The sequence below is a fragment of the Physeter macrocephalus genome, chromosome 8 (genome assembly GCF_002837175.3).
Source record: "Physeter macrocephalus isolate SW-GA chromosome 8, ASM283717v5, whole genome shotgun sequence".
NCBI lineage: Eukaryota > Metazoa > Chordata > Mammalia > Artiodactyla > Physeteridae > Physeter > Physeter macrocephalus.
Window position 1 is genome coordinate 101,625,812 of NC_041221.1, and position 14,507 is coordinate 101,640,318.

Consider the following 14,507-nt stretch of genomic DNA (forward strand, 5'->3'; position numbering starts at 1 on the left):
TCTAATCAGTTCTTCACTAGTTGCTAGATTAAACTTCCTAAAGCATAGTCCTGATGACACTTCCCTATACAGAGACCTTCAATGGCTCTCAGAAAATAAAAAATAATTTAACTAGGTATTTATATTACTTTGCTAGAGCTGCTGTAACAAAGTGCCACAAACCTGGTGGCTTAAACAAAAGATACTGTCTCACAGTTCTGGAGGCTACAAAGCTGAAATGAAGATGTTGACAGGGTTGCTTCCTTCTCTGGGCTCTGAGGAAGAGTCTATTCCATGCCTCTCCTTTAGTTTCTGGTGGTTTTCTGGTAATCTCTGGCATTCCTTGGCTTGTGGATGAATTACCCCAATCTCTGCCTTCATCTTCACATGGCATTCTCCCTGACTCTATGACCAAATTTCCCCCTTTTGTAAGGATATCAGTCATACTGGATTAGGCCCCGCTCTACTTCAGTATGATATCATCTTAACTAATCAATATCTGCAATAACCTTGTTTCCAAATAAGGTCACATTCTAAGGTACTTGGGTTTAGAACTTCAACATGTGAATTTGGAGGGAGGGGGACACAATTCAACCCCTAACAGTATTCAAAGCCCTCCACAAGGTTTCCTACTTCCCCTTCAGCTTTATCTCCCCATACCTTACCATTTCACCTTACACCAGAGGCAATGTAGACAACAAAAAGCCCTGCCTTTCTGTAAATCATTACAATACTTTCTGTCTCTGTGCATTTCTTTTCCTCTAATTTTTTGGACCCTCTCACCAAATCCTATTCATTCTTCAGGGACAAGCTCAAAAGATCTGTCTTCTATTAATAGCCTAAGTTTCCTATCCAGAAATAAACTTTTTCTTTTCTTCCTCCCTAAATATATTATTTGCATTTTCTTATAGAACTTAGCATATAACTATATAACTTGTAACTACTGTTTTACATGGCTTATATGATCTATATTCCCTACTGGACTGTACGTCTCTCTTGGGGACAAGGCATACACAGCATTTATTTTTCCCACAGTATTCTTCAAAGTGCTTTATAACAAATATTTGTTGAGCAAAGTTATAACTATCATAGAAATTATAGTTTAAAATCTTTGATATCAGTTATTTTATAATTATTATTTACTTCTTTAAGACTGCAGAAAAAAATCTTATTAATGGATGCTTCTGACTTTATACTATGGAAATGCACAAATGTTTTCAAACCAATATATAGTTTCAGATCCTAATTCTGAGCCTAACAAGGTGAACTTACCAATACACAGTAGGAGCCCATTAAACAACTAAATTTTTTCCTACAATATTGTTTTTAGAAGTTCCAGTGACACAGAAAGAGGTTTCATTTATCACATTTAATAAATATTTATTAATGCAATTCTAGGTAGTTCAAACTTATTTTTTAAAAGGGGGGAATATTAACAAAAATTAAAACTGAAAACATGGTACCAATATCAAAGTTTTGAGAGTTTGTTTGTTTGTTTTGAGAGTTTTGAGCTAGAATTTAGTTTACTTCCAAGAAGCAAGCATGCTTTGCCTGTTCTCTTTTTAGAAGAAAAAAATGACATCTATGTAATATACTTCCTTTGCCTATTTATATATATATATATACACACATACACACACTGACATTCAAATGAGGCACAACTTTAAACAAATAGTTATAAAATAAATCTTCAGGATTTAGTCATTGAGTTTGTCAAGATACTTTTGCTAAGTAACCTTTTTGAATGGAAAAGATAAGATTCAAGGAGATATACTTTCTAAACAAGCACTTTAAATGAATTTTGGTGTTCACTAACTTAAGTACTCAAGGACTTGGTTTGAAGAGTCCAAGAGACTAAAAGTCTGCTTTTCAAGAGTACTATGATCTTCTATCAAGGGAGAGATTTTGGCATTTCTGTATTCTAACAGTTCATGATCCTTGCTTGATGTCAGTAATTCATTGTCGACTACTCCAATAGTTGCATCTTCTACCAGAATATTTGCTTGGTATGCTCCAACTGAAATTTCAGGCATTCCAATGTAGTCATGATCTGCCACTACTGAACCTTGTAAGAGATAAAGACTGTCTGAAAGAAGAAACATAAGTTTGCCTTTTAGAATTATAATGAAATCACTTTAAAATTAAATAATGTTAAATGAGGAACAAAATCCCAAGTAATACGAATTAACTATCAAGATTAATTTCTGGTGGGTTCTCGTATCTCCTAAATAAATATGTCAAAGAATGAATAAAATGATATATGAGGGCTTCCCTGGTGGCGCAGTGGTTGAGAGTCCGCCTGCTGATGCAGGGGACGCGGGTTTGTGCCCCAGTCCAGGAAGATCCCACATGCCGCGGAGCGGCTGGGCCTGTGAGCCATGGCCACTGAGCCTGCGTGTCCGGAGCCTGTGCTCCGCAATGGGAGCGGCCACAACAGTGAGAGGGCCGTGTATAGAAAAAAAAAAAAAAGATATATGAATTTGACAGTTCATACATACAGAATTCAGGAAAGATCAAGGATTTTAAAAGAGCCAAACTTTTTTTTTCCAATTAAAAAAAATAGGAACAATATAAAGGGATTTTTTTTTTTACAGGATTAAAAAAAATTTTTATTGGGGTATAGTTATTTACAATGTTGTGTTAGTTTCAGGTGTACAGCAAAGTGAATCTGTTATACATACACATATATCCTCTCTTTTTTGGATTCTTTTCCCATTTGGCCATTACAGAGTATTCTCTTGATCTGTGTTTGGTAGGTGTGGGTGGAGGGGGTGGTAGGTGTGGGTGAGGGGATGAGAATCATGGTATAGATTAAAAACAAAGATTATAAAACTATATTTTTGATGATGATATTAATATACTTCTGCAAAGCATTTCTGGGTGAATTAACGGGGTCTCGAAAGATGTTTTAACAAATGGAATTGTTAAATCCTTACATTTACAACTTTAGATAATTCTCTGGTCTTTATAGAATCCATATGAGGGCAATAATATTAAATTGTCACAATATGAAATGATAAACTAAAATGAAGATTAAGTTCCTAGAATCAGGCTTATATAATAGGAATGTGAAAGTAGGCTGGCTACAATGAATTAGATTTAAAAGCTTAGCTTACTTAAGTCTAATTCAATATTAAAATGCTCATGACCTTTTAAGGTGTAGCTAAATCCATACTAAAATGTGACAAGGAATCTTCCTTGTCAGCATTTCATTCTATTTTGAGCAAATTTATCATCACTATCAGGAAAAAAAATGCTTAAAATGAAAAACACATGGCAAAGCAGCAGCATCTCTATAAATAAAGGTTAATTATATAAAAGAATTTCTCCCTACATAATATTTTAATTCATTACAACAAGGAACTATTCCACCACAGCTGATTAACTTCCTGGACCCCTGCCTTCTCTTTCTGGATTTTCTCCCCAAACATTAAAAGATCCTCTTAAAGATTTTAAAACCTTAAAGAATCCTCAAATTTTAAGTTCAAGAAATAGCAAAAGGAACATTAATTACCCATTTAGATTAGAGATCAATGAAAGTTTCTCAGAGCAGATAAATTTGCTAATATATGCCAGAACATGATTCCCCCCTACCCATCCTCATACTAATATGTGAAAAGCTAACTGAATCTATTCCAACCCTATAAGTTACACATTTATGAACTTTAAATTTACAAACATCAAAAGATCAAACAGGACTTCCCTGGTGGCGCAGTGGTTAAGAATCCGCCTGCCAATGCAGGGGACATGGGTTCGATCCCTGGTCCAGGAACATCCCACACGCCATGGAGCAACTAAGCCCATGTGCCATAACTACTGAGCCTGCACTCTAGAGCCTGTGAGCCACAACTACGCGCACCTAGAGCCCGTGCTCCGCAACAAGAGAAGCCACCGCAATAAGAAGCCTGCGCACTGCAACAAAGAGTAGCCCCTGCTTGTTGCAACTAAAAGAAAGCCCCCCCACAGCAATGAAGACCCAACGCAGCCAAAATAAATAAATAAACAAATAAATAAACTTTAAAAAAAAATATTAAAAAAAAAAGATCAAACAAAGCTATGCTCTCTCCCAAGAGATGGCATAAGTAGACTTGGAAAAACTATGGACATTTAGTTTTGCCCATTTACTTCTTCATTAGGCAAAGTGTAGTTGGTATCTTAGTTTTGAGAGGCTTTCTAAGTTTAACCCCACCAATTCTTATTAATGCAAAAGTAGTAATTAGACTGAAAATGCTGTTAAGAAGATACACATACTTATGATGGAAATAAAAGTATGGGTAATTGAAGGTGATAAGAAAATGATTTTTGTATGTTAGTAGGGGATGAATTGCTGAACAAGAGAACAATTCTGAAAGATAAAAAAATCATGCAACCCATGAGAAGTGCTACGCCCAAGAGTAGCAGGAAAGAAGAAAAAATGATCAGTGAAATTGAAACACTTTTAGAATGTGTTGCTAGAGCTTCAACATCAAAGTCTGCTATTAGCTTGTTAATACTAGAGAAAGATAGGTTGTAATTTAAAAGGGAACTTAAAAAGGTTAGGTATGGTAAAAATGTTGCTGATGAAATTTTTCTAATAAGCCATGAAGAATTTCATAGGTTCAGGGTACACTGCTGCAATGTATTAGTGACAGCAGCTACAATATAGCATTTAAAGTATTTCCAAATTGGATCTTTGCAGAGATCTTTGATGAAGGAAGTTTTCTGTCTCAAAAATTTTTTTCCATACAGAAAGCAGGTCTATTGTAGTAAATATGTCCAGTAAACATGTATCAACAGGGAAACTATGGATAGATGTAAAGCTCTTAGAAGTTATCACTTTGATTTCCTGCAAATGCATTCAAAGACCTTGAGCATAAGCACCTCCTAATTACAGTAGACTCAGAAACAAATGGACTTTACCAACCTCACCTGTTTGTAAGAGGACAGCTTCTATATGAAAGTAACCAATATATATCTGAATATATAAACACACACACACACTTTCTTTTAAATAAAATTTAAAGTAACTTAGTGTGATAAAACTGTAGAGAATAAAGATTATACTCAGCAAATTCTACACAAATCACTCTATATGCAATGGAAAACTACTCTGGAGATTTCAAGCCTTCTTTGTGTAGGGAAAAACAAAATTCTCATTCATTCATAAAGGTCAAATATGTTTCAACTCCTACTATGTTCTAAATCTAGTGGACCCAACAGAAATGCTCTTTTAACTTCAAAAAGGATTACCAAAGACTTACCAGAAAGAGATTTTTGAGGCCTTACATACATGTTGAAATAATGCTATCTTAGATATATTGGGTAACTATAAAATATATTACTAAATTTTTTTTCACCTACTTTTTAAACATGGCTACTAGAAAATTTTAAATTATATGTTACATAGTTTTTGCATTATATATCCATTGGACAGTACTGATCTAGAACAATCCTGAGTTAGGATATAGAAAAGAACAAGATAAGTTTTTGCACCCAAGATAAAAAGAGAAATAAACAAGCAAAACCATATTAAAGGACTTTTCTACTCAGTCACATTACACGATAGAATTTAATCATTTTAATTTTCTCATTCTATTGATTTAGTTACTATTATGACATGTTTGATGAAAGCATTATTTCAGTTTTGACTGGACTGAATACTTAAGTCTTTAGTTTCCTAGAAGCAGAGGTATTTTCAAGACATTTCAGGAAGGTGTTATCAGCAGTTTTGACATACTTTTTTATTTAGTTTTAAGGAGAAAAAAAATGAGATTAAGAGTATTAAAATTTCCCTAAGGAGAAAAATAAGTTAAAACCAAAGCCTCAGAAAAGTCTGAGTGATTTGGATTAATTTATTTTTTCAAATAGAAAGAAAAGTACAAGGTTTCAGAATAATTAATTTTCTTATTGTGAAGTGAAGTGTCTTGACTAATCCTATACATGGCCTGATATCCTAAAACTATTACAATGTGTTGCCATACATCTTTTCTCATGATAAAATAACAAATAACTACAATTTGATACATATCCCATAATTGTCATAACAGATAACCAATACTAACACAGAGAACTGAATGACTTTTAATTTTGAGATTACATAATTAGAGGCCAAAGGGAGGTGCTTTGCTAAAACTACAGTTGGCTCTCCATATCCCAGGGTTCGGATCCATGGATGTGTGGGTGGGGTAGGGGATAAAGGTTGGGGGTACTGTACTATGCCATTTTATGTAAGGGGCCTGAGCACGAGCGGATTTTGGTATCCACAGGGCTCCTGGAACTTATCCCCTGTGGATACCAACGGATGACTGTGTATTAATAATAAAGTCAAGCTCATGGGCTTGATACTAATACAGGGACTAAGCTTTATTTTGTTTTGCGAATGTAGACCATAATTGTGATAGGCAGAATAATGGACCCCTAAAGATAGCCATGTACTAATTCATGAAACTTGTGATTACGTTACCTTACATGGCAAAGGAGAATTAGGGTAGTGATAGAATTATGGTTGCTAAGCAACCAACCTTGAAACAGGAAGATTATCCTGGATTATCAGAATAGGCCCAAGGATAAGAGTCCTTAAATGTGGAAGGGGAAGGAAGAATAGGAGGATGGGGTGATGTAATGTGAGAAGAACTCTACCCCCACTGCTGGCTTTTAAGATAGAGGAAGAGAACCACAGCCAAGCAATATGAACAGCCTCTGGAAGGTGGAAAATGCATAGAAACACCATCTTCTTGAGCCTCCAGAAAGGGACACAGCCCTGCCAATGCCTCAATTTTAGCCCAATGAGACCTACATTGGATTTCTTAGAACTGTAAGATAAGAAACTTGTGTTGCTCTAAGCCACTAAATTTGTGGTAAATTGTTATGGCAGCAATAGGAAACTTATAAAAGAATAAAAAACATTTCACAAACTGTGAAGGGCAATCAGACCAAAGCCTTTAGGGGAGGCAGACACAAACTGATCACAATAATTCCCACTCAAAACAAACAAAACTACTCAAAATCTATGTCGGATAGAATAATGGGTCAATAACATTTTTCCTTTCAAAGGGAAACATTACGATTAGGAAGAGACACTATGGTATGTCAAAAAATTTCTTGTTAAAATACTTAGTCTTGAAAAGGTGCCTGGCACTGAACTAGACAAAAAGGCAAATAGGCCTGCTTAAAATAGCAATGTCAATCTAGTACTGAATGTGCTCCCTCAACATTATGTTCTAGATAAGAATGGATAAGAAGTTCGCAATGGAAGCATATCTGCTTTGTACAGTGAGCTTTAATACAGCTATGAAATCTCAATGCTGCTAAGAGCAACAATGCAGACAAATTCATAGTTCTTTTGGCTATACCTTGTTCAAATTTATGTCAAAAGAATGGGATGACTATTCAAAGACATTTTGTTTGGTTTAAATTCAGTTCAAAGACTCTTTAACATCAGCTTTTGAGGTAAAGATTTTCAGGAAAATATGTGATAGAAATCACATTTATTTTGAATTTTCTACAAATAAGAGAAACAGACAAAAACAGACCAAAGAGTAAACAAGAACCAGACTCTAGGATAGCTAGATTAGTACTTCCTTTGATTAATAAGAAAAAACAATTTTACCCATCAAGCTCAGGTTCCTTATATGTATACACTAGTACTAATACTGCAATTTCCTTTGTAGTACCGGAAGAATAATCTGCAGAGAATTGAAGCATGAGGCAAAAATTGTACTGCCTCTGTTTAGAAATTGTTCTATTCAATTGGATTCTGAAATATTCAGCAGTAGCAAAATGTTAGGTCTCCTTAAGAAATTCTTCGGCAAGAGCAAATTGCAAAATGTTGAAACAGATCCTGATACAGCAACATTTTAAGCAGAGATTTTGTATTAAGGAAGGTTAACACATTAGAAGGGAGCAAGTCCTGAACGCCAAAGATTAAGGGGAAAATCAGAAGAAGAAAGGACAACATGCACCTGTATAACCTTTTGTTCCTACTTAACTTGCAGAAGGGAGAAATCATAAAGGGCAGCTTAGAACTAAGAAGAGGCACAAGGAATAAAAGTGCTTATCTTCTAACAATGAGAATGAAGGTACTGTGAGCTTTCTGAATTGGAACAGTCCAAGCTAAGTTTACTACTAGAGCAACTGGTTCTGCCATAAGCAGAAAGGAAGGTACTCAGAGCTTTTAACATGAGAGTTGTGACCCAGATCAGAAACAGAGTTATTACAAAGCAGCCCCAAGGGCTTCATATCCTAAGAAAGAGGGTTATCTATTCTCATCATTTTTGTAATTATTATTTACTTAAGCCTGTTAAATAACTCAGTTGTTTATATTGTTTAAAAATGTACTAAATTGTATCTTCCTTAATTGCTACTCAGATTCAAATAATATTGATGCTTTAGCTTTCTTTATAGAAAAAACAAAATTAACTAGCTAAGGTACCAATTCACTCCCTCTAAGTTATCCACCCCAAAGAAACTCCAGGGAGCACATGCAATAGGACAAAATGAAAGCCTCAATAAAGTGGGATTTAATCTGAAAGCCATGTCATTTAGCTCCTGTCTATGAAAGAAAGGGTTAGAGAAGATCAGGATATCTTGACTATCCGTAATCACATTTTGAGGCAAGTATTACCTTGTCCACTGTGCTATTTACCTCTTCTTATAATGGCACTTTATAGCATTCTGAGTATCTCCCACTCTCACGCTCCCCTACATCCACCATGACTGTGACTAAGATGCAACATTAAAAATTAATCACATTTTAAAATGTCCCCTAATATATTTATCTCACAACAGAATTCCAGACAGTATGTTTGTTTTTGGCATTATTTATCTTAGTTACTATCATTTCATGCTAAAAGTGACAAAATATTCTGAAAGTGAAAATAATGAAGATATAATTCTTCCTTCTGTGAAACATGTTCAGTGTCTCTCACATGAACTGTGGGAAAGTGTGTGAAAAGTACACTACAAATCAAAATAAAATCTCTTACAAGCCTGACAGTTCCAGAAGACACATGCTAATAAAAAAGACTACCTGGGCTCTAATACTGTACAAAATTTTATAAAAATGAGAAGGGAAAAGAAAAACTAACCAAACGAGGGGTGCAGGGCGGGGGAGATTTCTTATATTTTTAACTTCTCTCTTCATTCAAAGAAAGTAAGAATGTAGAGAAGTGACAGATATTTACCTTGTTCACTGGATTCTCTTACATAGGGCTTGAGGTGGGACATTTTGATGGGTCTTTTAAGTCTTGTCCCAGTGTTGTCTCTCAGAACAGCACATCCATTTTCTGTAATATAGTCTATGACACAAGGACCAACCCATTCAGATTGGAAACGACCATCCTTCCACCAGTTTTTCCTTTGTCTTAAAACTTCATGACCCACTTTTAGATGAAATGGATTTAATTGCTTTGGTTTCTTTTTAACAATGATTTTGCTTTTATTTAGTTCATCAAAACTGTTGTTCTCCATCTGCAAGTGTAAAAACAAAAAAAAGAACAAAGGGATGAAAGAGCTAGAGTTTCTTGAAGGTATATACAGATAATATTATAATAAAAAGATTACTTACTGAGATGCTACTGAAAGCTAGGCAAGAATCCCACTTAATTTTTATTTATTTTTTTTGCGGTACGCGGGCCTCTCACTGTTGTGGCCTCTCCCGTTGCAGAGCACAGGCTCCGGACGCACAGGCTCAGCGGCCATGGCTCACGGGCCCAGCCGCTTCGCGGCATGTGGGATCTTCCCGGACCGGGGCACGAACCCGTGTCCCCTGAATCAGCAGGCGGACTCTCAACCACTGCGCCACCAGGGAAGACCCCCACTTAATTTTTTAAAACAATATTTCAAAGTCAGTATTATTACCTCAACTTTATAAAGAAAATAAAGTAATATGAGATAAAGTAATATGCCCAAGTTAAACAAGTAGAAAGCAAGACCAGGGGTTTAAATTCAGCTCTACCTTGATTCCAAAACACATAGTTTTCCTATTAATGTCTCTCAGAATTTCATAGCTAATAAACATAGTGTTTAATCAAAACATGCAGAATTCAATAGAAAAAACTTGGTTTAAGGGTATATCATATGTATGTGAGTGTATGCTGAAATTTTTTTTAAAAATCACTTTACAGATTTTTAGATTATAGAGTTTTTTTCTATTAGATAGAATCACCTGGCCTGCTGAAGTTGTCTTATTCTCCATTATTTTATCAGCTTCTTTAATTGCACCTAGAATTTTGGCAAACATACTTGTATTATTACCATCCACTTCACGAAGAATATCTGAAGTCTCAGGCATGTAAAGATTTCGATTAAACATTTGAAAATACGGTGTATTTTTAGTAGGTTCCTATTAAGAAAAATAAATAATTTGTAATAAAACATTTATGTAGCCAAGAAATAGTCATAATTCACAAGTACAGATTATAAAAAGGTACATACCAAGTGAGTAACATTGAAGGCAAATGAAACAGCTGCTAGGTGATCATCCCAGTTGTTTGGGTAGTCAGCACAGTGTTTGGAAAGAAATGTTTTGATTGTGCTAGGTGTACTTACAGTTGGATTAATAGTTTGGGAGGCATGAGAAATTACAATTTGCTTTGCACCAAACAATTCACACAGTTCTACATTGATCTGAAAAACATATAAAAAACAAAGCTGATTTTAAAATCTGTATTTTATTTTTCCCTGGATTGAAAGGTTGCAAAAGAATTTGAATCTTGCCTTTTCCTTGACCATAGCCAGTCTTTATGAAAACATACATATTTTGTTTAAAAGAGAACTACCATTTATCGAGCCCTTACTATGTGCTGACGCTTTACATTACAGTCATTATACCTGACAAAAATCTTATGAGATATTATTAACCACATTTTAAAGATAAGAAGCTGAAGCTCTGGGAGGTTAAGTGCCTTGCCAGACACACACATACAGCAAGGAAATGGAAGAACAGAATTTAACACTGAGTTCAGATAACATTTTAATTCAGTAGACAGTTTCTCAAACACAGTTAACATAATACACTTGACAGCTACATGACCTTGGCCAAATCACCAAACCTCTGTGTACTCAGTTTCTTCATCTGTAAAACGAGGAAAATCCTACCCACGACTCTCTTGAGGATTAAATGAATAAATGTTTATAAGGCACTTAAAACAGTGCTTGGCAAGTAGTAAGCACTTTATAACTCTTAATGTTACTATTATTTTTGTTGTTATATTTATTATGGGCAGGGCCTAATAAGTCAAAATGAGTTTAGAAAACTTCTAAGAATAAGCCTGTTAACTTATTTTTCCTACCTTATTTACACCTCAAACTATTTTTTATTATTTTTAGTTGGGGTAGTCAGATAGTAGTGATATAGTAGTGGGGTAGTGATATAGTTCTGGCCAAAAAGATTTAAGTGAAAGTTGTTGGGCAGACTCAGCTAGTTCTAGCTTTTTTTGCCCATTAACCTCCCCCTTCTTTCTGCCAGAAATGTAGAATTTGTGGCATGCCATATTGTAAGCATAAGATTGAGAGTCACATCTCAAAGATGGTGGAACAGAATGCTAGAAGCATGGGCTCCCAATGACATTCAGAGTTACCCTTCCAACCCTGGAGAGCCTGGCTTTCTTTTCCCTAAGTATAAAATAAACTCCTATTGGAGTTTATATATTGGAGGGAAGAGAAGGGTTCTCTGTTACTCGCAGTGGAATACAACTCCTACCTAATATATGTACTAATTAAGGCCGCCTTTTTTTTTTAACGTCTTTATTGGAGTATAATTGCTTTACAATGGTGTGTTAGTTTCTGCTTTATAACAAAGTGAATCAGCTATACATATACATATATCCCCATACTCCCCCTTGTGTCTCCCTCCCACCCTCCCTATCCCAACCCTCTAGGTGGTCACAAAGCCCCGAGCTGATCTCCTTGTGCTATGTGGCTGCTTCCCACTAGCTATCTATTTCACATTTGGTAGTATATATTAGTCCGTGCCACTCTCTCACTTCGTCCCAGCTTACCCTTCCCCCTCCCCGTGTCCTCAAGTCCATTCTCTACATCTGTATCATTATTCCTGTCCTGTCCCTAGGTTCTTCATAACCATTTTTTTTTTAGATTCCATATATGTGTTAGCATACGGTATGTTTTTATCTTTCTGACTTCACTCTGTATGACAGACTCTAGGTCCATCCACCTCACTACAAATAACTCAATTTCGTTTCTTTTTATGGCTGAGTAATATTCCATTGTATATATGTTAGACCACCTCCTTTTAATTCAAAAGTAATCTAAAAGAAATCCCAGAAAATAGGTATCATTTGGGTCAGCCTCAATCTGAGGTCATAATTAATGGTTTTAAAAATGACTGACTTTTGGAAAAGGCTTCAACTTGTTTGAAGAGGTTGCCTAGAACTGATCCAGTGAATCCATTTGTGAGATGCTACCTATATATCCTTACCCCAAGAGCCTTTTTTTCTCCCCATCAAACCAGACATTCCATTAGTGGTCACAATTTTAGTTTTCCATAAGACACATTTTTAAAATTAAAGAAATAATTTTTCCTTTACAAACGTTAATTCTCTTTTCTTCAGAGGTTTATAAAAAGGTCTTTGTATATTTTATTGAAACAATTTAGCAAATACTCAAATGCTCTAAGCTATGTTAGAAACATCTGTACTTTCATCAACTTTATAATAAACCTCCCACATTGTGTATAATGTTCTAAATCTTATTTCAATACTTTAGCAGTGTTTTCTATGTCAGTATATGCTGACAAAAGAAAACATTTTATTTTGTCACGATTATGCCTACTGTATAATATTTAAGCAATTTAAATCACAGCAAAAAGAACAAATTTTCTTAATCACATGTGATTTTTAGTTTTTTTGTTAAACCTCATAAAAGAGGCTTATAAACATTTATTGTTACTTTTGGTAAAATTTTCAAAGTCTTAGATGGATTAGCATATGACTTTGTTTTTTTTATTTTTAAAATTTTTTATTGGAGTATGGTTGCTTTACAATGTTGTTAGCCTCCACTGCACAACAAAATGAATCAGCCATACACAAACAGATATCCCCTCTCTATTGGACTTCCCTCCCATTTAGGTTATCAGAGTGCATTAGGTAGAGTTCCTTGTGCTACACAGTATGTTCCCATCAGTTGTCTATTTTATACATAGTACCAATAATTATATATCATATGACTTTAAACATGACTGGAAAGACTGCTGGTGATTCATAATGGTTTCATATTGTCATTACCTAGTATCTCGAAGTACTATATGCATTTAGGATGAGGCTTTTCATTAATAAAGGTGAAAAGTAAGACAATATTTCAAATAGATTTCTTGATAATTTTGAATTTTGGTGGCCCATTTCCTATCAGATCTGATTAGTCCACATTTATTTTTATATCATTAATGTATCTGTGAAAGAGCTAGTACTAGAAGTTACTTGTGTCAGCTCTATCATTTTCCTGTGGTTGAAAGGTGATTGCATTATTATTCGTATGATCTTGTTTCACTGCAAGAAAATTAAGCCACCTAGCTATTCTATGAAGGGTAGTTTGGCAAAAACTGGACAATATCCATAAATTTAATTACTGCTGCTAAAGCAAAAGAATGAGTGAGGGAACCACTATGGACTCCCACATGTTGCAGATTCTCACTTTTCTCCCAAGATACCGTCCCGTACCATGTGCGACACACAAGCATCTGCTTTGTTGATTCAGGATGCTATTATCAGTCTCTATATATTATTAGTAAAAGCTTCATTTCTTTCTTATTCATTAGATAAAAATTATAAACAAAAGTTCTAATATTGTCATCCTACAAACTAGATTGTCTTGCACACCCCATTTTGCAGACCACTGCTATGTCAGTCAAGGTAGGCAACATTATACTGCAGTTACAAAACACATTCAAGGCTCAGTGGTTTAACTGAAAAATTTTACTACTTGCTCAGACAAGGTCAGCTGTAGGTCAGGGTGTCTCTCCAAAGCACCTAGGTGCCTCAGAAATCCTGGATGAGAGAAAATCCACTACCCTTTAGGGTAATATCTGAAATATGCAGTTAATTCTCCAGAGACATAATAAGACTGGGAGAAGGAAGAACTGAGGATGAAGTTTTCAATACCTCAGGCTGAAAGGGGCACACATTCATCCATCCAACTTCTTTGCCCAGATGTGTTACTTGGGCTTGCCCACCTGCAAGAGGCTAGGACAGTCGTCATGTTTGGAAGGCTAGGAGAACTAGTTATTGTTAAGCACTAGTAATTTATATCACAAAACAACACATGATTATGTATATTTTAATCACTAATAGATATAAAAGCAACATAATGATAACATATAAACTGAAAAGTTAAGGGAAAAAACCTATAATCTCATTACTCTTAAAAACTCCATGGGGGCTTCCCTGGTGGCGCAGTGGTTGCGCGTCCGCCTGCAGATGCAGGGGAACCGGGTTCGCGCCCCGGTCCGGGAGGATCCCACATGCCGCGGAGCGGCTGGGCCCGTGAGCCATGGCCGCTGAGCCTGCGCGTCCGGAGCCTGTGCTCCGCAACGGGAG

General features: G+C 35.5%; 1 protein-coding gene across 1 annotated transcript in view; it reads right to left on the reverse strand.

The window, feature by feature from the left end:
- Nucleotides 1-1,381: 1,381 nt before the first annotated feature.
- Nucleotides 1,382-14,507, reverse strand: part of GIN1 (gypsy retrotransposon integrase 1) — a 35,246-nt gene continuing 22,120 nt past the window's right edge. The window contains exons 7-8 of the mRNA XM_007118057.4: nucleotides 9,141-9,426; nucleotides 1,382-2,065 (exon numbers count right to left, since the gene is read on the reverse strand). Coding sequence (XP_007118119.1) covers nucleotides 1,791-2,065; nucleotides 9,141-9,426 — 561 coding nt within the window. The 3' untranslated portion in view covers nucleotides 1,382-1,790. The remainder of the gene's footprint in view (nucleotides 2,066-9,140; nucleotides 9,427-14,507) is intronic.